The 22835-nt window shown below is 50.3% G+C and overlaps 1 protein-coding gene across 1 annotated transcript in view; it reads left to right on the top strand.

The window, feature by feature from the left end:
- Nucleotides 1-12571, top strand: part of LOC129714669 (general receptor for phosphoinositides 1-associated scaffold protein-like) — a 31770-nt gene extending 19199 nt beyond the window's left edge. The window contains exons 4-8 of the mRNA XM_055664410.1: nucleotides 1136-1238; nucleotides 4084-4177; nucleotides 5969-6035; nucleotides 7922-7988; nucleotides 11542-12571. Of these exons, the coding sequence (XP_055520385.1) occupies nucleotides 1136-1238; nucleotides 4084-4177; nucleotides 5969-6035; nucleotides 7922-7988; nucleotides 11542-11975 (765 nt within the window). The 3' untranslated portion in view covers nucleotides 11976-12571. The remainder of the gene's footprint in view (nucleotides 1-1135; nucleotides 1239-4083; nucleotides 4178-5968; nucleotides 6036-7921; nucleotides 7989-11541) is intronic.
- Nucleotides 12572-22835: the final 10264 nt, after the last annotated feature.

The following is a 22835-nucleotide window of genomic DNA, read 5'->3' as shown; positions in this document are numbered from 1 at the left end:
TAACTCTCTCTTGAAAGCATCCAAAGAACCGGCCTCCACCGCCCTCTGAGGCGGAGAATTCCACAGACTCACAACTCTCTGTGAGGAAAAGTTTTTCCTCATCTCCGTTCTAAATGGCTTACCCCCTTATTCTTAAACTGTGTGTGGCCCTGGTTCTGGACTCCCCCAACATCAGGAACATGTTTCCTGCCTCTAGCGTGTCCAAGCCCTTAACAATCTTATATGTTTCAATAAGATATCCTCTCATCCTTCGAAACTCCAGAGTGCACACTTATATTTAAGTGTGATTTGAGTGTGTGGGGCAGTCACGGTGGCGCAGCGGTAGAGTTGCTGCCTTACAGCGAATGCAGCGCCGGAGACCCGGGTTCGATCCCGACTACGGGTGCTGTCTGTACGGAGTTTGCACCTTCTCCCCGTGACCTGCGTGGGTTTTCTCTGGGTGCTCCGGTTTCCTCCCGCACTCCAAAGACGTACAGGTTTTGTGTTGGCTTGGGTAAAAATTGTAAATTGTCCCTGGTGTGTGTGGGATAGTGTTAGTGTGCAGGGATCGCTGGTCGACGTGGACTCGGTGGGCTGAAGGGCCTGTTTCCAAGCTATTTGTATAAACATATGTTAATAAGTGATAGGTGCAGAATTAGGCCATTCGGCCCCCAGTCTACGGTCCATTAATTTATAGCTGATCTATCTCTCCCTCCTAACCCCATTCTCCTGCCTTCTCCCCATAACCCCTGACACCTGCACTAATCAAGAATCTATCCATCTGTGCCTTAAAAATATCCACTGACTTGTGGCCTCCACAGCCGTCTGTGACAATTCACCACCCTCTGACTAAAGAAATTCCTCCTCATCTCCTTCCTAAAGGAACGTCCTTTAATTCTGAGGCTGTGCCCTCTAATCCTAGACTCTCCCATCCTCTCCACATCCACTCTATCCAAGCCTTTCACTATTCGGGTAAGTTTCAATGAGGTTCCCCCCCCCTCATCCTTCTAACCTCCAGCGAGTACAGGCCCAGTGCCGTCAAACGCTCATCATATGTTAACCCACTCACTCCAGGAATCATTCTCGTAAATCTCCTCTGTTCTTTCCCTGTACGTTTACTAAGAGGCTAGTTTTTGTTTCTCGCTTCTGCTTGCAGACTTACGGCTTGCATCATCGGGATGAGAACACGCTGGAGATGTGCACTTTTGTGTGCAAGGTCCGTGAGCTCAGCCCTGCCCAGCTCGGTGGATTGAGACAAGGTAACCCGCGGGCAGTAGACGCAAGGAACGGTGGCTGACGGGATCCTGGGCTAAAAACAAACAACTAGTGCGACTCAGCGGCTCAGGCAGCATCTGTGGAGCGAACCGCAGAGTCACCAGGGAGCACCACAAATGGCCCTTCGGCCCAACTTGCCCATGCTCCCATCTACACTGGCCCAACCTGCCTGAGTTTGGTCCATATCCCTCTAAACCTGTCCTATCCATGTACCTGTCTCACTGTTTCTCAAATGTTGGGATAGTCCCAGCCTCAACTACCTCTGGCAGCTCATTCCACACACCCACCATCCTTTGTGGGGGAAATAAAAGTTGCCCCTCAGATTCCTATTAAATCTTAGGTAGACAAAAGTGCTGGAGAAACTCAGCGGGTTCAGCAGCATCTATGGAGCAAAGGAAATAGGCAACGTTTCGGGCCGAAACCCTTCTTCAGACCTCCTCTCACCTCTCGTCTCATTTTCTCCTCTCACTTTCCACCCGTGTCCTCTGGTCCTCGATTCCCCGACTCTGGGCAAGAGACTCTGTGCATCTACCCGATCTTATTCCTCACATGATTTTGTACACCTCTATAAGATCACCCCTCATCCTCCTGCGCTCCATGGAATAGAGTCCCAGCCTGCTCAACCTCTCCCTATACCTCAGGCCCTCTAGTCCTGGCAACATCCTCGTAAATCTTCTTTGCGCCCTTTCCAGCTTGCCCACAGATTACAGAATGGACAGACGAATTGTCCTGACCTGAAATGTTGTGTGTCAATTATCCTCCACAGTGGCTGCGTGACTAGCTGAGTTCCTCCAGCACTTTGTGTGTGTTTTTTTTTAAAATGAATAGGCAGTGAGTCAACCTCACTTTTTCTATTCATTAATATCTGCCGTGGCGCTGGGATAGAGTTGCTGCCTGCCAGCCATTGCAGCTTCGGAGACCCGGGTTCGATCCCGACTGCGGGTGCTGTCTGTACGGAGTTTGTACCTTCTCCCCGTGACCGCGTGGGTTTTCTCCGGGTGCTCCGGTTTCATCCCACACTCCAATGATGAACGGCTTTGTAGGTTAATTGGCTTGGTATAAATGTAAATTGTCCCTGGTGTGTGTGTGGGACCGTGTTAGTGTGCGGGAATCGCTGGTCGGGCGGCACGGACTTGGTGGACCAAACGGCCAGTTTCTACACTGAATCTCTAAACAAAACTGAAGAAAATTCACTGAAAAGGCAGTGTAACTCGAAGCAGAATATCCTCAAAATTGTCCAGATCTAGTGCGGAGAGTCCCATGTTAAATGTGTTCATTCCAGTGTGTAAATAAATGGCTTTAGACACCCCAACAAGACGCTGAACAATGAGCGGAGCTTGTGAAGCTGTCAGCCCTTGTCCCGTATTTGACTGCTACCACTCAGGACGTAGGGACTGTTGGGTCATCTGGCAGCAGCAGCAGCAGCCCCGGTGCCCAGCCAGCTGTCCGAACCTTCGGACCTTCGCTTACCGCCGACACCACCACCACCCTCCTTCTCATGGCCAATCATCGGTTCATGAGTTGGACGGGGCGCCGGATTTTGCGCAAGGCCCCCGGGCCAAAACCCCTCACAGCTGGCCCCTGCCGGCTGGGCTTTGTGTACCATCCAGCACCCGGGGCCAACTCATCATTCACCCAGCCACGGCCCAGTCCGTCAACGAATTGCCGTTGGAGGAATGTGTCCCGTATTTTGAACTCTCGTTCCTTATTTGGGAGAGAGATAGTTGGCGACCCTATTTCAGACTGAGAGAGAACGTAGTATTGTATTGTATTCAAATTTATTGTCATTGTCTCAATTAGAGACAACGAAATGAATTTCCCTTTACAGTCAGTATCATAAAAATAAATAAATAATAAATATTAACCATATAACCATATAACAATTACAGCACGGAAACAGGCCATCTCGGCCCTACAAGTCCGTGCCGAACAAATTTTTTTTCCCCTTAGTCCAACCTGCCTGCACTCATACCATAACCCTCCATTCCCTTCTCATCCATATGCCTATCCAATTTATTTGTAAATGATACCAATGAACCTGCCTCCACCACTTCCACTGGAAGCTCATTCCACACCGCCACCACTCTCTGCGTAAAGGAGTTCCCCCTCATATTACCCCTAAACTTCTGTCCCTTAATTCTGAAGTCATGTCCTCTTGTTTGAATCTTCCCTATTCTCAAAGGGAAAAGCTTGTCCACATCAACTCTGTCTATCCCTCTCATCATTTTAAAGACCTCTATCAGGTCCCCCCTTAACCTTCTGCGCTCCAGAGAATAAAGACCTAACTTATTCAACCTATCTCTGTAACGTAGTAGTAACTCGGCCATTAAAACATATTAAAAAAATAAAATAGAATTTAAAAAAAAGCACAAACACAGATAGTCCACGACACAACACAACACAGTGGCATCAAGGTGAGGATGGCACCATTGTCCAGCCAGCCTCCCCTCCGTGTTCATCCGTGGTCGGGGCCTTCCGAGCACCCGCAGTCGCTGCCCCGGGTAGACCAGTGCCGCACAGGGGCAGGCCCTTGGGCCCACAATGTCCATGCCAAGCAAGATGCCAAGTTAAACTAAACCCGGCTATCTCTGCAGTAAAAGCAAACTCAATGTTATTTGCAAAGTAAACCAAGCAATGTATTAAAAACTGAACTAAATAGGTATTGGTGGGGTTTTACACACAGGATCTTGATTCTTTACCTGGGCTTTACTCAGGTGCGTTCATGTGCGATGCACTTTCTATTTCAGGTAGGGGGGTGTTTCACCTGTGGAATGGTGACGGGTGCCAGTTGGGTGACGTCGAGACTTAATAGCTGTGCCTTCCTTCCAGGGGACACCATCACCAGCATCAACAGTACATCCGTGGATGGCTTCCGACATCGCGACATTGTGGACCTCATCAAGTCTTCCGGGAATTGCCTGAGGTAATGAAAACTGACGACGGCCGCTGTCTGTGCGGAGTTTGCACGTTCACCCCGTGACCTGCGTGGGTTTTCTCCGGGTGCTCCGGTTTCCCCCCGCACTCCAAAGACGTGAACTGGCTTTGGTGTAAGATGTAAAATTGTCCCTAGCGTGTGTGGGATTGTGTGAGTGTGCGGGGATCGCTGGTCGGTCCGGACTCGGTGGGTCGAAGGGCCCATTTCCACGCTGTATCTCTAAACTAGACTAAACTCAACACCTGGGATGGTTCTGATGCTTTTTACCGTGTCTGGTGGCCCTTCAGCCCAACTCGGCCATGCTAACTACTGATGCTCCATTTAAGCTGGTCCCACCTGCCCGCGTTTAGCCCATACCCCTCTAAACCCTTCCTATCCATGTCCACATCCAAGCATCTATTCAACATTGTTCTTGTTTAATTTTATTTGAGATACAGTGACCCACGGACTATCTTTGATCGGACTCTGCTGGCTTTACCTTGCACTAAACGTTATTCCCTTATCATGTATCTGTACACTGTAAACGGCTCGATTGTAATCTTGTATTGTCTTTCCGCTGACTGGATAGCACGCAACAAAATACACGTACACGCCCGTAACAAACAAACAAACAATAATCCTGCAATAATAACAATAATAATCTATCTACGGAGCTTATTTGGAGATCTTCTTCTTATTGAGTCTTCTCGGCATCTGCGTACAATGGTGTCTGCCATCGCTCCTTGTGCGTGGTGGTGGATAGATTGGTGGAGACAGTTGCCGCAACGTGAAAGATCTTTCCTTCACCCCATCTGGAGGTTGGAGTGTTTAATAGCCCAATTAATGGCTGACAATAGACAATAGACAATAGGTGCAGGAGTAGGCCATTCGGCCCTTCGAGCCAGCACCGCCATTCAATGTGATCATGGCTGATCATCCCCAATCAGTACCCCGTTCCTGCCTTCTCCCCATATCCCCTGACTCCGCTATCTTTAAGACCCCTATCTAGCTCTCTCTTGAAAGCATCCAGAGAACCGGCCCCCACCGCCCTCTGAGGCAGAGAATTCCACAGACTCACCACTCTCTGTGAGAAAAAGTGTTTCCTCATCTCCGTTCTAAATGGCTTGCCCCTTATTCTTAAACTGTGTGTGTGGCCCCTGGTTCTGGACTCCCCCAACATCGGGAACATGTTTCCTGCCTCTAGTGTGTCCAAACCCTTAACAATCTTATATGTTTCAATAAGATGCCCTCTCATCCTTCTAAACTTCAGAGTGTACAATTGGCTATATTTAAGAGGGAGTTAGATGTGGCCCTTGTGGCTAAGGGGATCAGGGGGGTATGCAGAGAAGGCAGGTACGGGATACTGAGTTGCATGATCAGCCATGATCATATTGAATGGCGGTGCAGGCTCGAAGGGACGAATGGCCTCTACTCCTGCACCTAATTTCTATGTTTCTATGTTTCTACAAGCCCAGCTGTTCCATTCTCTCAGCATATGACGGTCCCGCCATCCCGGGAATTAACCTTGTAAATCTACGCTGGGCTCCCTCAATAGCACAAATGTCCTTCCTCAAATTAGGGGAATCAAAACTGCACACAATACTCCAGATGTGGTCTCACTAGGGGCTCCAGATGTGGTCTCACACCTGTCGGAAAGAAGCTGTTTTCTGGACGTTACAGTTTTCAGGCTCCTGTACCGTCTTCCCGATGGCGGGGGTGGAATGAGCGTGTGGCCAGGGTGGTGTGGTGTGGAAGGATATGGGGAACAAGCCCTTCAGCATTTGACTTGTCCCTTTGCAGGCTGGAGACCGTGTATGGGACATCCATCCGGCGAGCCGAGCTGGAAACCAGGCTGCAATATCTAAAGGTAAACTGCTTTCTGTCTCCCGATCGGGCCGCTGTTCATTTCACATGCAGGGCGAACGCAGAACAAGGAGGCGCAAAATGCAGCGTGGTCACGTTTCTGGCGGGTCAGGCGGCATCCGTGGTTGGAAATGGAGCGTTCTCCCCTGACGGGCTGAGTTCCTCCAGCACTTTGATTGTTTTACTCGGGATGCCAGCGTCTGCGTTCCCTTGTGTCTCCATGGTCACATTTGGACCACCACCTCGGACTGTTTTTAGAAACATAGAAAATAGGTGCAGGAGTAGGCCATTCGGCCCTTCGAGCCTGCACCGCCATTCAATATGATCATGGCTGATCATCCAACTCAGTATCCTGTACTTGCCTTCTCTCCATACCCCCTGATCCCCTTAGCCACAAAGGGCCACATCTAACTCCCTCTTAAATATAGCCAATGAACTGTGGCCTCGACTACCCTCTGCGGCAGAGAGTTCCAGAGATTCACCACTCTCTGTGTGAAAAAAGTTCTTCTCATCTCGGTTTTAAAGGATTTCCCTCTTATCCTTAAACTGTGACCCCTTGTTCTGGACTTCCCCAACATCGGAAACAATCTTCCTGCATCTAGCCTGTCCAACCCCTTAAGAATTTTGTAAGTTTCTATAAGATCCCCTCTCAATCTCCTAAACTCTAGAGAGTATAAACCAAGTCTATCCAGTCTTTCTTCATAAGACAGTCCTGACATCCCAGGAATCAGTCTGGTGAACCTTCTTTGCGCTCCCTCTATGGCAATAATGTCCTTCCTCAGATTTGGAGACCAAAACTGTAGGCAATACTCCAGGTGTGGTCTCACCAAGACCCTGTACAACTGCAGTAGAACCTCCCAGCTCCTATACTCAAATCCTTTTTCCAGACACCCGCCATTCTCTGTGTTAAAAATTAAAATCGATAGAGACCGATGCAGAGATTGATATAGGTAGCTGTATATAGATGGATTCATGGATAAATACAACCTTAATCCTCCCTTGCGGGCAGTCACGGTGGCGCAGCGGTAGAGTTGCTGCCTTACAGCGCCGGAGACTACGGGTGCTGTCTGTACGGAGTTTGCACGTTCTCCCCGTGACCTGCGTGGGTTTTCTCCGAGATCTCCGGTTTCCTCCCACACTCTAAAGACGTGCAGATATGTGGGCTAATTGGCTTGGTGTAAAGTGTAAAAATTGTCCCTAGTGTGTGTAGGATAGTGTTAGTGTGCGGGGATCGCTGGTCGGCGCGGACCCGGTGGGCCGAAGGGCCTGTTTCCGCGCTGTATCTCTAAACGAAACTAAAAATTAAACACTACCCCGTCCAATCTTTGCCATTTCCGCCATCCAAAAGAGATTCTGACCATCAACCTTATTTTTGCCAGCACCTCAGATAAGACAAATTCTTTAGCATTAATAATTTCAACGGAATTATTATGTGTGTGATTGAGGGTTGTAAAGTTGTCGAGCCTGAAGTTGTAGATGTTTTTAGATAAAGACGTACAGGTTTGTAGGCTAATTGGATTGGTATAATTGTAACTTGTCCTTAGTGTGTGTGTAGGATAGTATTAGAGTGCGGGGATCGCTGGTCGGAGCGGACTTGATGGGCCAAAGGGCCTGTTTCCACGCTGTATCTCGAAACTAAACTAGGACCTCGACCCGAAACGTCGCCCATTCCTTCTCCCCAGAGACTCTGCCTGTCCCGCCCAGTCACTCCAGCATTTTTGTGTCTTATCTTCCTGCAACTCAGCTGGGCAGGCAAGCAAGCACCTCTGGAGAGAAGGAATGGGTGACGTTTCGGGTCGAGACCCTCCTTCAGAGTGAGAGTCAAGGGGAAGGGGGAAGGAAAGGTACGATGATGTGTTGGATTTCACTGTGACTGTTGTTCTTTGCCAGCAAACGCTACAGGAGAAGTGGGAGGAGTACAGATCACTGATGGTCCAGGAACAGAGGCTGGTACATGGTAGGTCAATCTCTCATGTCTTCCCCATGGGTCAGTCTAGGCATTGGCACATTTACGACACTGGGCAAACGCAGATGCAGCAAGCGTTGCCTGATTTAGCTCAGCTTTCATCCCGATTCTTCCTTCCAGCGGCGCAGTTGTGGAGTTGCTGCCTCACAGCGCCAGAGACCCGGGTTCGATCCCGACTATGGGTGCTGTCTGTGCGGAGTTTGCACGTTCTCCCCGTGACCAGTCTGTGTGGGTTTTCTCCGGGTGCTCCGGTTTCCTCCCACACTCCAAAGACGTGCGGGTTTGTAGGTTAATTGGCTTGGTGTATCTGTAAAATTGTAAATTGTCCCTAGTGTGTGTAGGATGGTGTCAGCGTGTGGGGTGATGAGGCTGAAAAGATTCCAGGGATGTTTAAAATAAAAAGTGCTGGAATAACTCACTAGGCCAGGCAGCATCAAACACCAAGGGCCACAGACCCAGGTACAGAGCGGCACGGTGGCGCTGAGGTAGAGTTGCTGCCTCACAGCACCAGAGACCCGGGTTCCATCCTGACTACGGGTGCTGTCTGCACGGAGTTTGCACGTTCTCCCCGTGACCTGAGTGGGTTTTCTCCAGGTGCTCCAGATCCTCCCACACTGCAAAGACGTGCATGTTTTTAGGTTAACTGGCTTCTGTAAGATGTAAATTGTCCCCCAGTGTGTGCAGGATAGTGTTAGATCACGGGCGATCGCTGGTCGGCGCGGACTCGGTGGGCCGAAGGAAACGTTTCCGAGCTGTATCTCTCAAGTCTAAAGCAAAGTCTGAAGTTACAGCAGCAGGAACCATAATCCTGGCTCTAACTAATGGTTGTGAGGTGAAGTCATTTTAAGCAGTCATGTTTTGGGTTCTGGCGCCAATGTGAATGAGATTAAATCTGGGATGTTCACTTTGAGGCAGCTAGGGCCTTGGGTCAAGATGACTTTCCCTGCCTTTAAACCAATGCAAGTTGGCATGTACTTCACAGGGCATGGGTGGGCAGGGCAATGTGCCCACCGCACACGGCGCGGCTGCAAAACGCTTTCCCCGAAACTCAGCGGGAATCGTCATCCATGGGCGTGACGGCAATTCTGCGCGGCGCCAACAGCTCGGAGCAGGCCGCAAAAAAACGTCGCCGCGCTTCACGTGCCTCGGCCGCCATTGCGACTCGACGGCGCGGGGACGCCGTTCCTCGCACACTCTGCTGGCGGTGCGGTTCGCCGACAGACCTCCTCTCCGAACCGCCAGCCCGTCAAGCCCTTGCCGTTCCATTTTACCGCCAGAGCCCTGCGGCACGCCCTCTCCCCCGAAACCTTTGCTTTAGATTTTAGATGCACGCGGGGATTGCTTCCAAGATGGCGTCCGACCCGGGCGACTATTTGCGTGTCATCCAACAGAAGCAGACCTACAATCGCGCATTACAAACGCTCCACTTTTTAAAATCGCTACTCCTGCAGCGACATTTCCGACTTTAACTATCGCCTTTTAATCTTACCTGTCCAGTCTCTCCACTGCCTTTATCCCGCACGTGACAATAAGCTAGACCCAACTGAAGATGCCCAGCTTGTAACCGTGTGTCCACTGGCATAACTCCGCAGGTTAGGTTCTCCTCAGCCAGGATTTGAACTCGCAACCACCTGGCTTTGGTGGCTCATTGAGTGTAGGTCCATTGTGCAACGATAAGGCTTCCGCCCTGAATGACCTCTGTGGCTGACTGCCGGAGGAGCAGTGAATGGGGCAACTGTCCCTTGGAATGCCTGGGACAACATATGATGAGCATAGCTATAGAAGATGCCACTGGGCCTGTGCTTAAGAAGGAACTGCAGATGCTGGAAAATCGAAGGTGGACAAAAATGCTGGAGAAACTCAGCGGGTGCAGCAGCATCTATGGAGCGAAAGAAATAGGCAACGTTTCAGGACGAAACCCTTCTTCAGACCCGAAATCCTGAAGGAAATAGGCAACGTTTCGGGACGAAACCCTTCCGGGTTTCGGCCCGAAACGTTGCCTATTTCCTTCGCTCCATAGATGCTGCTGCACTGGGCCTGTGCTTGCTGGAGTCGAGAAGGATGAGGGGGCACCTCATTGAAACTTACCGAATAGTGAAAGGTCTGGATAGAGTGGATGTGGAGAGAATGTTTCCACTGGTGGGAGAATTTCAGATGCTTGGAAGGTGTGAGCTACAGGGAGAGGTTGAGCAGGCTGGGTCTCTATTCCATGGAGCGCAGGAGGATGAGGGGTGATCTTATAGAGGTGTATAAAATCATGAGAAGAATAGATCGGATAGTTGCACAGAGTCTCTTGCCCAGAGTAGGGGAATCGAGGACCAGAGGACATAGGTTTAAGGTGAAGGGGAAAAGATTTAATAGGAATCTGAGGGGTGACTTTTTCACAAGTACGTGCCAGCCAACTTGCATTGGTGGGTGTATGGAACGAGCTGCCAGAGGAGGTAGTTGAGGCTGGGACTATCCCAACGTTTCAGAAACAGTTAGACAGGTACATGGCTAGGACAGGTTTGGAGGGATATGGACCAAATGCAGGCAGGTGGGACTAGTGTAGATGGGACATTGTTGGCCGGTTTGGGCAAGTTGGGCCGAAGGGCCTGTTTCCACGCTGCATGGGAACTTCTTCCGTGACATTTCCCTCCACGCCCAACCTGCGAAACCGTGCACGTTCATTCTGGTGGCAGTCGTCGATTCAGCGTGTGAACTGAATCCGTTCCCCGGGATCAGAGAGCAAAGCGCAAAAGTGCTGGAGGATTCTCGGCAGGTCGGGCAGCATCTGCGGAGGAAAGTGGGCGTTCGACGCCTCGGCTCAGGACGATTAGTTTGATCCGTATGGGTGCCGGGAGTTACGGAGAGAAGGCGGGAGAACTTCGGTTTCCTCCCACATCCCAAAGACGTGCCCGTGTGGGTTTGCAGGTTAATCAACCCCTCTGTAAATTGCCCCCTAGTGTGTGTAGGGAGTGGATGAGAGAGTGGGATAACATAGAACTAGTGTGTGAACGGGTGATCGCTGGTCGGCATGGACTCGGTGGGCCGAAGGGCCTGTTTCAATGCTGTATCTGAGCATCAGATGTATGATTATTGTATTGTATTGTATTCAAATTTATTGTCATTGTCTCAATTTGAGACAACGAAATGAATTTCCCTTACGGGGGTTATGGGGGGTTACGGGTAGAAGGCAGGAGAATGGGGTTGAGAGGGAGAGATAGATCAGCCATGTTCGAATGGCGGAGTAGACTCGATGGGCCGAATGGCCTAATTCTGCTCCTAGAACTTAAGGACTTGTGCACCCTTCTTTAGAACAGCGTTGCCTGGTCTGCCGAGTTCCTCCAGCACTTTTGCGGTTTTCTCAAAAGATTCCCCAAGCATCTGCGGTTTTGCTCGTGCAGCCAGGATAAGAGAGCTGGGTGGGTCGGAGTGGGTGGAAGGGAGGAGAGCGCCCCATTGTGTGCGTCTGGAGGCCCCCCCCCCTGAATATCGAGATAATCGCGGCGAGCCCTTCCAGACTGTATCCCTGACCGCCCGGTTCTTTGTGCCCTCTCTCCAGGGGTCGTGTCAACAGATGCGAGCGTTTATGATGCTTTCGAGTCGGTCCGAGCCAGCCTCTTGGGCCAGGGCGTGCGCCGGGCCGGGTCCGAGGCGCCGGGGCGGGGCTGCGGCAGCGGCGGCAACGGCGGCAACGAGCCCATTTACCAGACTTGCGTCTTTGACCCCTCTGACACGAACAGCGACGACACGGGCAGCAGCCACAGCAGCCACAGCAGCGAGGTGGTCCTGACCAAGCGGGCGCTGACGAGGAGTGCCAGCGCCAGGGTGGGTCACCACGCGGGCAGCCCCGCCAACCCCTGGGAGAAATGCAGCGGCCAAAGCCCGTTCGGGACGCTCCCGAGGAAGCCCAGGAGGAAGAGCCTGCGGAAGAGACTGCTCAAGTACATCCCCGGACTCAACCGGCCCATCGAAGAGGAGGAGAGCCACTTGTAGGCTACAAAATGGCCGCCGGTTAATTTATTGCGTCTCCTGCTCCCCACGCTAATTGCTACCCGCCAGCCGTCCCGCGGCAAGCGGGGAGACGGCCGAAGCGCTTTGATCTAACCACTGCCCCCCCAGAGCGGCAGCTGGGCTGCACGGACTACCCAAGGAGGACAGTATCAGCGATTGGCGGCAAATCTGCGTGCCAGAGAAACTGTCTGGGGGAGAATGGCGCAGCGGTAGAGTCGCTGCCTTACAGCGCTTGCGGCGTCGGAGACCCGGGTTCCATCCCGACCACGGGCGCTCTCTGCACGCTCTCCCCGTGACCTGCGTGGGTTTTCTCCGGGTGCTCCGGTTTCCTCCCACAATCCAAAGACGTGCAGGTTTGTAGGTTAATTGGCTTGGTGTGAATGTAAAAATTGTCCCTCAGTGTGTGTGTGTGTGTGTGTGTTTACCGATGTGGTGAAGGCAGGAGAATGGGGTTGAGAGGATGAGACTGGTCAACGAAGGGCCTGTTTCCACACTGCATCTCTGAAGCGTAAATTAAAGATATTGCTGTCAGGGCACGGGGTGGGAACCGTCAGGTTTTTCGCAGAATCCTTCACAGCTGAGACAGGAAGTAAAATGGTGGGGGGGGGGGGGGGGAGGGGGGGGGGGTGGGTGTAGGTGGGTGCCAACATTAGATGCAACAGTCTAAAAACAGCAAGTTCTCAGCATAGAGGAAGCTAGGCAACAATGGCTGGCCTGTTCCCACAGACATCCTGTACACCACAGCTAACCTGAAGAGCCGGCTATGATTCATCTATACGGTGGCACAGTAAACACAGAAACATAGAAAGTAGGTGCAGGAGTAGAGGCCATTCGGCCCTTCGAGAGCCAGCACCGCCATTCAATGTGATCATGGCTGATCATCCCCAATCAGTGCCCCGTTCCTGCCTTCTACCCATATCCCCTGACTCCGTTACTTAATGGCAACATGGTAGAGTTGCTGCCTCACAGCGCCAGAGACCCGGGTTCCATCCTGACTACGGGTGCTGTCTGTACGGAGTTTGCACGTTCTCCCCGTGACCTGCGTGGGTTTTCTCCGGGTGCTCCGGTTTCCTCCCACACTCCAAAGACGTGCGGGTTTGTAGGTTAATTGGCTTTGGCAAGTTGTTTTTTTAAAAGAATCGCCCCTAGTCTGTGCAGGACTAGTGCACGGGGGGGTGATCGCTGGTCGGCATGGACTCGGTGGGCCGAAGGGCCTGTTTCTGAGCTGTATCTCACAAAGTCGAAGAATCTAATGCTGGGGAACTGACTCATTCACCTCTGTGTCATTGCGGACATTGGACTTTGCCTGTAGAACTGACACGCACTGTATCTGTAAAGTATGGACACAGGCCATTCGGCCCACTTTGTCCATGCCGACCAAGTTGGCACATTGGGCCATCCCCATTTGCTTGCATTTGGCCCATATCCATCTAAGCCCTTCCTATCCATCTATGTGTCGCATGAGACAGCATGGGATAGTTTAAAAGAGGGACTGTGTTGTTATCCCAGGTAACCCGGCCAGTATAGATCCCTCCAAGCGTGGCGAATACAACAGATAACAGCGCTACTCTCTGTGGGAGCTTGCTCTGCATTTACAGCCATTTGCATTTCTTAATTCCAACCAGGATGGCAGTTGAAAAGTGCTTCAGTGGTTGGAAGGCATGAGGATGGGAAAGGCGCTAAATAAATGCGGTTTGTCTTCGCTTGCAAACAATGTACCAGACGGACATTCTAGCCCCAGTGTTTGTGCCGAGCGGCGTTTACAGCAGATCCAATCTCCCTCCCTGCGATGCTCCGTGCCTCCCGAGAACTATAGCAGCAGAAATATAACCGCATCCAAGGCTCTTTCCCTAATTAAAGTAGAACCTTCTTCATATTGGTTCCGTTTTACTTCGCCATCGCACGGTGGCGCAGCGGTAGAACTGCCGCCTCACAGCGCCAGAGACCCGGGTTCCATCCTGACCGCGGGCGCTGTCTGTACGGAGTTTGCACGCTCTCCCCATGACCCGCGTGGGTTTTCTCCGGGATCTCTCCGGTTTCCTCCCACACTCCAAACACATACAGGTCTGCAGGTTAGTTAGCTTGGTACAAATGTAAAATTGTCCGCCCCTGTCCCACTTAGGAGACCTAAACAGCAACCTCTGGTGACCTTGCCCGCCACCCAAAAAAAAAATCGAGGTCGAGGTGACCTGCAACCTCCTACCACCTCCCACACACATGTTGAAAACCTTCCTCCACTATGAAGAGAACCGGCTTCGACAAGACCTGCGACTAAAAAATGATCGATTTTTAAAACAGCAAGCAATTTTGAGTCGAGGCCGGTTTTAATCACGATGAAAAAATAGCAGCAACCTAGATGGAGCCTCGATCACCGCGGAAACCACTTTCGACCATTTGGGAGAGTGACCAAAACCTGCTGAGACCTCATGGAAACCTTGGGTGGCGGGCAAGGTCACCAGAGGTTGCTGTTGAGGTTTCCTAAGTGGGACAGGGGCTTTAGTGTGCGGGGATCGCTGGTCGGCGCGGGTCTTAAAGCCTTCAGCTCGTTGACTTTGGTCGGTGACTACTCGAGCTTTGCAGAAACAACTGTAAGGTACAAGTAACGTTCCCTCAGCTTCCATTTCCCCCTCTCCCCATTCCCTCATTTCCTCCGTACATTCATGACCCCTTGAAACATATAAGATTATTAAAGGCTTGGACACACTAGAGGCAGGAAACATGTTCCCGATGTTGGGGGAGTCCAGAACCAGGGGCCACACACACACACAGTTTAAGAGTAAGGAGTAAGCCATTTAGAACTGAGACTTTTTCTCACAGAGAGTTGTGAGTCTGTGGAATTCTCTGCCTCAGAGGGCGGTGGAGGCCAATTCTCTGGATGCTTTAAAGAGAGAGTTAGAGAGGGCTCTTAGAGATAGCGGAGTCAGGGGATATGGGGAGAAGGCAGGAACGGGGTACTGATTGGGGATGATCAGCCGTGATCACAGTGAATGGTGGTGCTGGCTCGAAGTGCCCAATGGCCTCTACTCCTGCACCTGTTGTCTATTGAGTAAAGGCCAAAGTCACCACAGGCTGCCTGCCTGATAGATTCTAACAAGGGACCAGGTCAAATTTACTTTGATCTTCTGATCTCTCCCCTCCACTGTCGATGAGGAGCGATACGAGACGATCGGACTTTATTGATCCCAGGAGGGAAATTGATCTGCCAACAGTCACAAAAACCCAAGATACATGAAACACAAAATTAAAGAGACCTGTGGAAAGGATTGAGGTGTGCAAATATTTGGGGGGGGGGGGGGGGTCAGTCTCAGTCTCTACCCCGCGACAGAAGGGAGAGGAGTTGTACAGTTTGATAGCCACAGGGAAGAAGGATCTCCTGTGGCGTTCTGTGCTGCATCTTGGTGGAACCAGTCTGTTGCTGAAGGTGCTCCTCAGGTTGACCAGTGATGTCACGGAGGGGGTGTGAGCTGTATTGTCCAGGATGCTCCACAGTTTGAGGAGCATCCTCCCCTCCAAGACCAACCTCCCGTGAACCCGACTCCGAATCCAACTCCGCCCCCAGGATGGGAGCATGCCTTCCCGATGAGTTTGTTGATCCTACTGCTTTGCCATGCTGGTGAATGTCTTTGGAGTTGTTGCATGTTGCAATACAGGCACAAAAAGGCTGGGGTAACTCAGCGGGACAGGCAGCATCTCTGGAGGATCGGAAGAGGAACCGAGACCCTTATTCAGACTGGGTCTGACCGCTGAGATGATCATTGTCTGCTAATTGAATGTGACACAAACCCCGCCCATATCCGTTGCTGCACCCTTTATCTCAACATCAAAGGAAAGAAGTTAACATAAATATGCCAAATTTCTACGACAATTGCATCATTTCCAAGCCGTGATTAATAACTTTTCTATTCCAGGAATAAAAAGTCCAGTTTACTGAAACCTGCACTGTCGCTATTGCCTTCAGCCAAATAACCCTGTAATATCTTGTAAATATCTTTTTTTTTTCTCCCCCATTTGTACGTTGAATGACCAACTAATATTTATTTTCCTAATGTATTTTGCTAAGGATTCGGTTGCACGAGAAATGTTGTTATTAAAAGCATTGACAGGATTCAGAATCGCAGAGCTACTTGTAAAAAAAACGCAAGGTCTGGCAATAAATCTTTTGAACAGTTGTTGGCCGTTGGTGTGTGTGTGTGTGTTTTTTTTTCCATAGTCAACCACTAAGTGGACAGTGGGGAGGTGACTTTTGGAAACGCTCAGGGTAATATCTGCTGCGATGCTTTGAGTCAGCAGTGGGCAGTTGAATGACTCAAAGTTAAATCATAGAAACATAGAAATTAGGTGCAGGAGTAGGCCATTCGGCCCTTCGAGCCTGCACCGCCCATTCAATATGATCATGGCTGATCATCCAACTCAGTATCCTGTAACTGTCTTCTCTCCATACCCCCTGATCCCTATAGCCACAAGGGCCACATCTAACTCCCTCTTAAATATAGCCAATGAACTGTGTGGCCTCAACTACCTTCTGTGGCAGAGAATTCCACATATTCACCACTCTCTCTGTGAAAAATGTTTTTCCTCATCTCGGTCCTAAAAGATTTCCCCTTTATCCTTACACTGTGACCCCTTGTTCTGGACTTCCCCAACATCGGGAACAATCTTCCTGCACCTAGCCTGTCCAACCCCTTAAGAATTTTGTAAGTTTCTATAAGATCCCCCCTCAATCTCCTAAATTCTAGCGAGTTCAAGCCGAGTCTATCCAGTCTTTCTTCATATGAAAGTCCTGACATCCCAGGAATCAGTCTGGTGAACCTTCTCTGTACTCCCTCTATGGCAAGAATGTCCTTCCTCAGATTAGGAGACCAAAACTGTACGCAATACTCCAGGTTCTTTAGCGATTTGGTCATTTCGTCTGCTCCAAGCCACTCCATACGACTGTAAAGGCCACACCATGTGGTCTTGGATTGGCAGCACCCGAGTCCCAATTAGTCTGAGCATAGAAACATATAAAATAGACAATAGGTGCAGGAGGAGACCATTCGGCCCTTTGGGCCAGTACTGCCATTCATTGTGATCATGGCTGATCATCCCCAATCAATAACCCGTGCCTGCCTTCTCCCCATATCCCTTGACCCCACTAGCACCTAGAGCTCTATCTAACTCTCTCTTAAATCCATCCAGTGATTTGGCCTCCACTGCCCTCGGTGGCAGGGAATTCCACAAATTCACAACTCTCTGGGTGAAAACGTTTTTAATGGCCCCCCCTTTATTCTAAGACTGTGGCCCCTGGTTCTGGACTCGCCCAACATTGGGAACATTTTTCCTGCATCTAGCTTGTCCAGTCCTTTTATCATTTTATATGTCTCTATAAGATCCCCCCCCTCTCATCCTTCTAAACTCCAGTGACTACAAGCCTAGTCTTTTCAATCTTTCATCATATGACAGTCCCGCCATCCCAGGGATCAATCTGGTGAACCTACGCTGCACTGCCTCAATCACAAGGACGTCCTTCCTCAAATTAGGAGACCAAAACTGTACACAATACTCCAGATGTGGTCTCACCAGAGCCCCATACAACTGCAGAACAATCATTATTGTGTAACTAATTAGGGTGGCACGGGGGTAGGGCTGCTGCCTTCACTGTGCCGGAGAGCCCCGTTCATAAGTGGTAGGAGCAGAATTAGGCCATTCGGCCCATCAGATCTACTCCGCCATTCAATCATGGCTGATCTATCCCTCCTTCCTAACCCCATTCTCCTGCCTTCTCCCCTGACACCCAATACCAATCAAGAATCTGTCTGTCTATGCCTTAGAAGTATCCATTGATTTGACCTCCACAGCCGTCTGTGGCAAAGAATTCCACAGATTCACCACCCTCTGACTAAAGAAATTCCTCCCCACCTCCTCCCGAAAGGAACATCCTTTAATTGTGAGGGTGAGGTTCGATCCTGACTACATGTGCTTGTCTGTACGTGGTTTGTACCTTCTCCCCGGAACCACGTGGGTTTTCTCCGGGAGCTCCAGGTTTCAATCGAGCTGTCCGCAGTGTACAGATACAGTGTAAAGGGTGCAAGATAAACTCCAAAGATGCTGCAAAGGTCCCAAATGAGTTCGATGGGAGGTCAGGACCACATTCCAGCTGGTGAGATGAATGATCAGTTGCCTGCTCACAGCTGGGAAGAAACTGTCCCTGAATCTGGAGGTGTGTGTGCGTTCGTTTTCACACTTCTGTACCTCTTGCCCGATGGGAGAAGAGGGAGTGACGGGGGGTGAGACTGGTCCTTGATGATGCTGCTGGCCTTGCCGAAGCAGCGTGAGGTGTAGATGGAGTCAACGGAACGGAGGATAGTCTGTGTGATGGTCTGGGCTGCGTCCACAACTCTCTGCAATTTCTTGTGGTCATGGATGGAGCAGTTCCCAAACCAATCTGTGATGCATCCCAATAAAATGCTTTCTGTAGAAGTCGGTCAGATTTGTTGGAGACATGCCAAACTTCCGAGGACTCATCAACAACCACGGTGATGCAGTGGGGAGAGTTGCTGCCTCACAGCGCCAGGGACCCGAGTTCGATCCTGACCACAGGTGCTGTCTGTACGGAGTTTGCACGTTCTCCCCGTGACCTGCGTGTGTTTTGCCCGGGTGCTCCGGTTTCCACCCACACTCCAAAGACGTGCGGGTTTGTTGGGTAATTGGCTTCGGTTAAAAATTGTAGATTATCGCGAGTGTGTGTAGGATAGGGCTAGTGGTCGCTGGTCGGCACGGGCTCGGTGGGCCGAAGGGCCTGTTTCCGCGCTGTATCCCAAAACTAAAAAAACTAAATTAAACCTGATCATCTTCTCAGTCACAGGATTCTGTGTTTTACATAGAAACATAGAAAATAGGTGCAGGAGTAGAGGCCATTCGGCCCTTCGAGCCTGCACCGCCATTCAATATGATCATGGCTGATCATCCAACTCAGTATCCTGTACCTGCCTTCTCTCCATACCCCCTGATCCCTTTAGCCACAAGGGCCACGTCTAACTCCCTCTTAAATATAGCCAATGAACTGTGGCCTCAACTACCTTCTGTGGCCGAGAATTCCACAGATTCACCACTCTCTGTGTGTGAAGAAAAATGTTTTTTTCATCTCGGTCCTAAAAGATTTCCCCCTTATCCTTAAACTGTGACCCCTCGTTTTGGCCTCATTCTCTGCTTTAGTAACAGTGTCAGTGATTGGGGACGTGCGTGTGTTGAGGTGGGGAACTAGAGCAAGGAGGTGTTTGTGTGTTTGCCTCAAGTTGGGAAGTAAAACTGGCTTGACGTGCTTCTTGTGACATACTTCCCCTGCAGCCTCCATGTGCAGTGCAGCAGAGTCACAAGCAAACTTGTGCCTCATTGCGCCAGAGACCCGGGTTCGATCCCTGACCACTGGTGCTGTCTGTACGGAGTTCGTGCGTCCTCCCCGTGACCTGCGTGGGTTTTCTCCGAGATCTCCGGTTTCTCACCCCCCCCACAAACTCCAAAGACGTACAGGTTTGCAGGCTAATGCCCTTGGTATCAATGTAAATTGTCCCTGGTGTGTGTAGGATAGTGTTAGTGTGCAGGGGTCGCAGTTTTGCCGAAGGGCCTGTTTCCGTGCTGTTTCTCTAAACTAAACTAAACTAAAACAAAGCATGGAGGAACACTGACGGCTGAAAAAACTCACAATCACAATAATACTTTATTAGCCAAGTATGTTTTGCAACATTTCATTTGCCAAGTCAGTCAAACAAATAAAAAGCAACGGAACACATAATACACATTTTAACATAAACATCCACCACAGTGACCCCTCCACATTCCTCACTGTGATGGAAGGCGAAAAAAAGTTCTATCTCTTCCCTTTGTTCTCCCGCCTCGAAGGGGCCTCGAGCCCTCCGTTGATGGGATGATCTTGGCTCCCGTAGCCGGCAGCGTTTGGACCCTCTGCGTCGGGGCGATCAGCTCCCGCATCGGGGGGATGTCAGCTCCCCTGAGCCGGTGATCGGACCCCCCGTCGGGGCTGGTCGAACACCCGATGTAAAGTCCGCAGGCCGCGGGTTGGAGCGATCCCATGCAAGGGGATCCACTCCGATGTCAAGTCCACGTCCCGAGGTCAGTCCGAGCAAAGCCTCCAGCTCCATCGATGGTAGGCCGCAGAGTGACCGGAGATACGATCTGGGAAATTATCGCATCTCCAGCAAAGTAAGAAACTGGAAAAAAAAATCCCCCTCCCCCCACGTAAAACAAACCGGAGAACATTTACACAGAAATAATTCAGAGCCTCAGGGCGGGCGCTGTCTGTACGGAGTTTGCACGTTCTCCCCGTGACCTACGTGGGTTTTCTCCGAAATCTTTGCTTTCCTCCCACACTCCAAACACGTGCAGGTTTGTAAACTAATTGGCTGGGTGAAAGTGTAAATTGTCCCGGACGTGTGTAGGATAGTGTTCACATGCGGGGATAGATGGCCGGTGCGGACTCGGTGGGCCGAAGGGCCTGTTGCCGCGCTGTATCTCTAAATTAAAGGTAAAGTTAAAGAAAAATGAAGGTAGGAAACCTTGCAGGTCGAGACCCTTCTTCAGACAAGTCGAGACCCGAAACGTCACCCATTCCTTCTCTCCAGAGACGCTGCCTGTCCCGTGGAGTTACTCCAGCTTTTTGTGTCTATCTTCGGTGTAAACCAGCATCTGCAGTTCCTTCTTACACAAATCCTGTCATGGGCTGGGTCAATAGACAATAGACAATAGGTGTAGGAGTAGGCCATTCGGCCCTTCGAGCCTGCACCACCATTCAATGTGATCATGGCTGATCATCCCCAATCAGTACCCCGTTCCTGCCTTCTCCCCATATACCCATGACTCTACTATCTTTAAGAGCCCTATCTAGCTCTCTCTTGAAAGCATCCAGAGAACCGGCCTCCACCGCCCTCTGAGGCAGAGAATTCCACAGACTCACCACTCTCTGTGAGAAAAAGTGTTTCCTCGTCTCCGTTCTAAATGGCCGACCCCTTATTCTTCAACTGTGTGTGGCCCCTGGTTCTGGACTCCCCCAACATCGGGAACGTGTTTCCTGCCTCTAGCGTGTCCAAGCCCTTAACAATCTTATATGTTATATGTCTCAGTGATAATGTAAACACTTTGGGAAGATTTCCCTCTGTTCCCCAGTCTCAGTGTAAACAGAATGCGGGAGCTTTTCCTTCATGGAACAGAGTTGGAACGTCAGCGTATACACAGTGGATTGAATCTCTTTTTTAACTGGGTCTTCCGCACAATGTTAGTTCAATATTGAAACATGTTCCCGATGTTGGGGGAGTCCAGACCCAGGGTCCATAGTTGAAGAATAAGGAGTAAGCCATTTAGAACGGAGACGAGGAAACACTTTTTCTCACAGAGAGTTGTGAGTCTGTGGAATTATCTGCCTCAGAGGGCGGTGGAGGCCGGTTCTCTGGATGCTTTCAAGAGAGAGCTAGATAGGGCTCTTAAAGATTGTGGAGTCAGGGGATATGGGGAGAAGGCAGGAACGGGGTACTGATTGGGGATGATCAGCCATGATCACATTGAATGCGGTGCTGGCTCGAAGGGCCGAATGGCCTACTCCTGCACCTATTGTCTATTGTCTATTGTTGCGTCTCATGTCCCGAGTAAATCTTTCACCTCTCTCCTTAAACCTAGGTCTTAGTTTAGTTGAGAGATACAGCACGGAAACAGGCCCTTCGGCCCACAGAGTCCGTGCCGACCAGCGATCCCCGCACACTAGCACCATCCTACACACACTAGGAACAATTTCATACTTAGACCAAGCCAATTAGCATACAAACCTGCACGCCTTTGGGGTGTGGGATGTGACCGAAGATCCTGGAGAAAACCCACGCGGACACGGGGAAAACGGTCATGGGGGGACATATGTCACTTCGGTACATGTTAGTGAATGGGGAAACACGCACTTTCCCACCCGTTAAAAACATGGAAAACGGCCGATTTTTGAGCTGAAAACATTTGCCGTGGAGATTTAAAGATCCAAAATATCGGGAATTATCGCGTTTGCTCGCTGAATTTCATCAAAAGTAAGGAATTATTAACTTACTTTTGATGAAACGTTTTCCATGTTTATGTCCTCCAGTTAAAATTTTCGGTCACGTGAGGGGGGATCTACGCTCATTTGACCTTTGGTGAAATCACCCTATACACAGTGTATAAACACAGCTATCAAATCATCTGTTGCAGATCTTCAAACTCCAGCTGGAAGGGAACTGCATGAAACTAACATGAAATTAACATGAAATGTGGACTCTCGTCACATAGTGACCCGGGGGACAGGAAACAAGTTCAAAGGATTCAGACACAATCAGCAGAGATCAAATCAATTAGTGTAAGGGGATCTGCCCTCTTCCTCTGGCAGAATGCAACCAACGCAACATTTTCTGACCTACTTAACAGGAGCCCAACGTTCAAGTTCAAGTTCAAGTGAGTTTATTATCATGTGTCCCTGTATAGGACAATGAAATTCTTGCTTTGCTTCAGCACAACAGAACATAGTAGGCATTTACTACAGAACAGATCAGTGTGTCCATATGCCGTAATATAAATATATACACAGCCCGACAAAATGTGTGGGAAGGAACTGCAGACGCTGGTTTACACCGATGGTAGACACAAAATGCTGAAGTAACTCAGCGGGACAGGCGGCATCTCTGGAGAGAAGGAATGGGTGGGTGACGTTTCGGGTCGAGACCCTTCTTCAGACTGAGAGTCAGGGGAGAGAGGAACTAGAGGTGTGAAAAGATACAAAGAGCAAATGAATGAAAGGTTTGGAAAAGGACAAATCATAGAAACATAGAGCATAGAAAT

Source organism: Leucoraja erinacea, chromosome 40 (assembly GCF_028641065.1).
Source record: "Leucoraja erinacea ecotype New England chromosome 40, Leri_hhj_1, whole genome shotgun sequence".
In the NCBI taxonomy this organism is placed as follows: Eukaryota; Metazoa; Chordata; class Chondrichthyes; order Rajiformes; family Rajidae; genus Leucoraja; species Leucoraja erinaceus.
The sequence above is the reverse complement of the archived record's forward strand: the minus strand, read 5'-3'. Positions and strand labels throughout refer to the sequence as shown.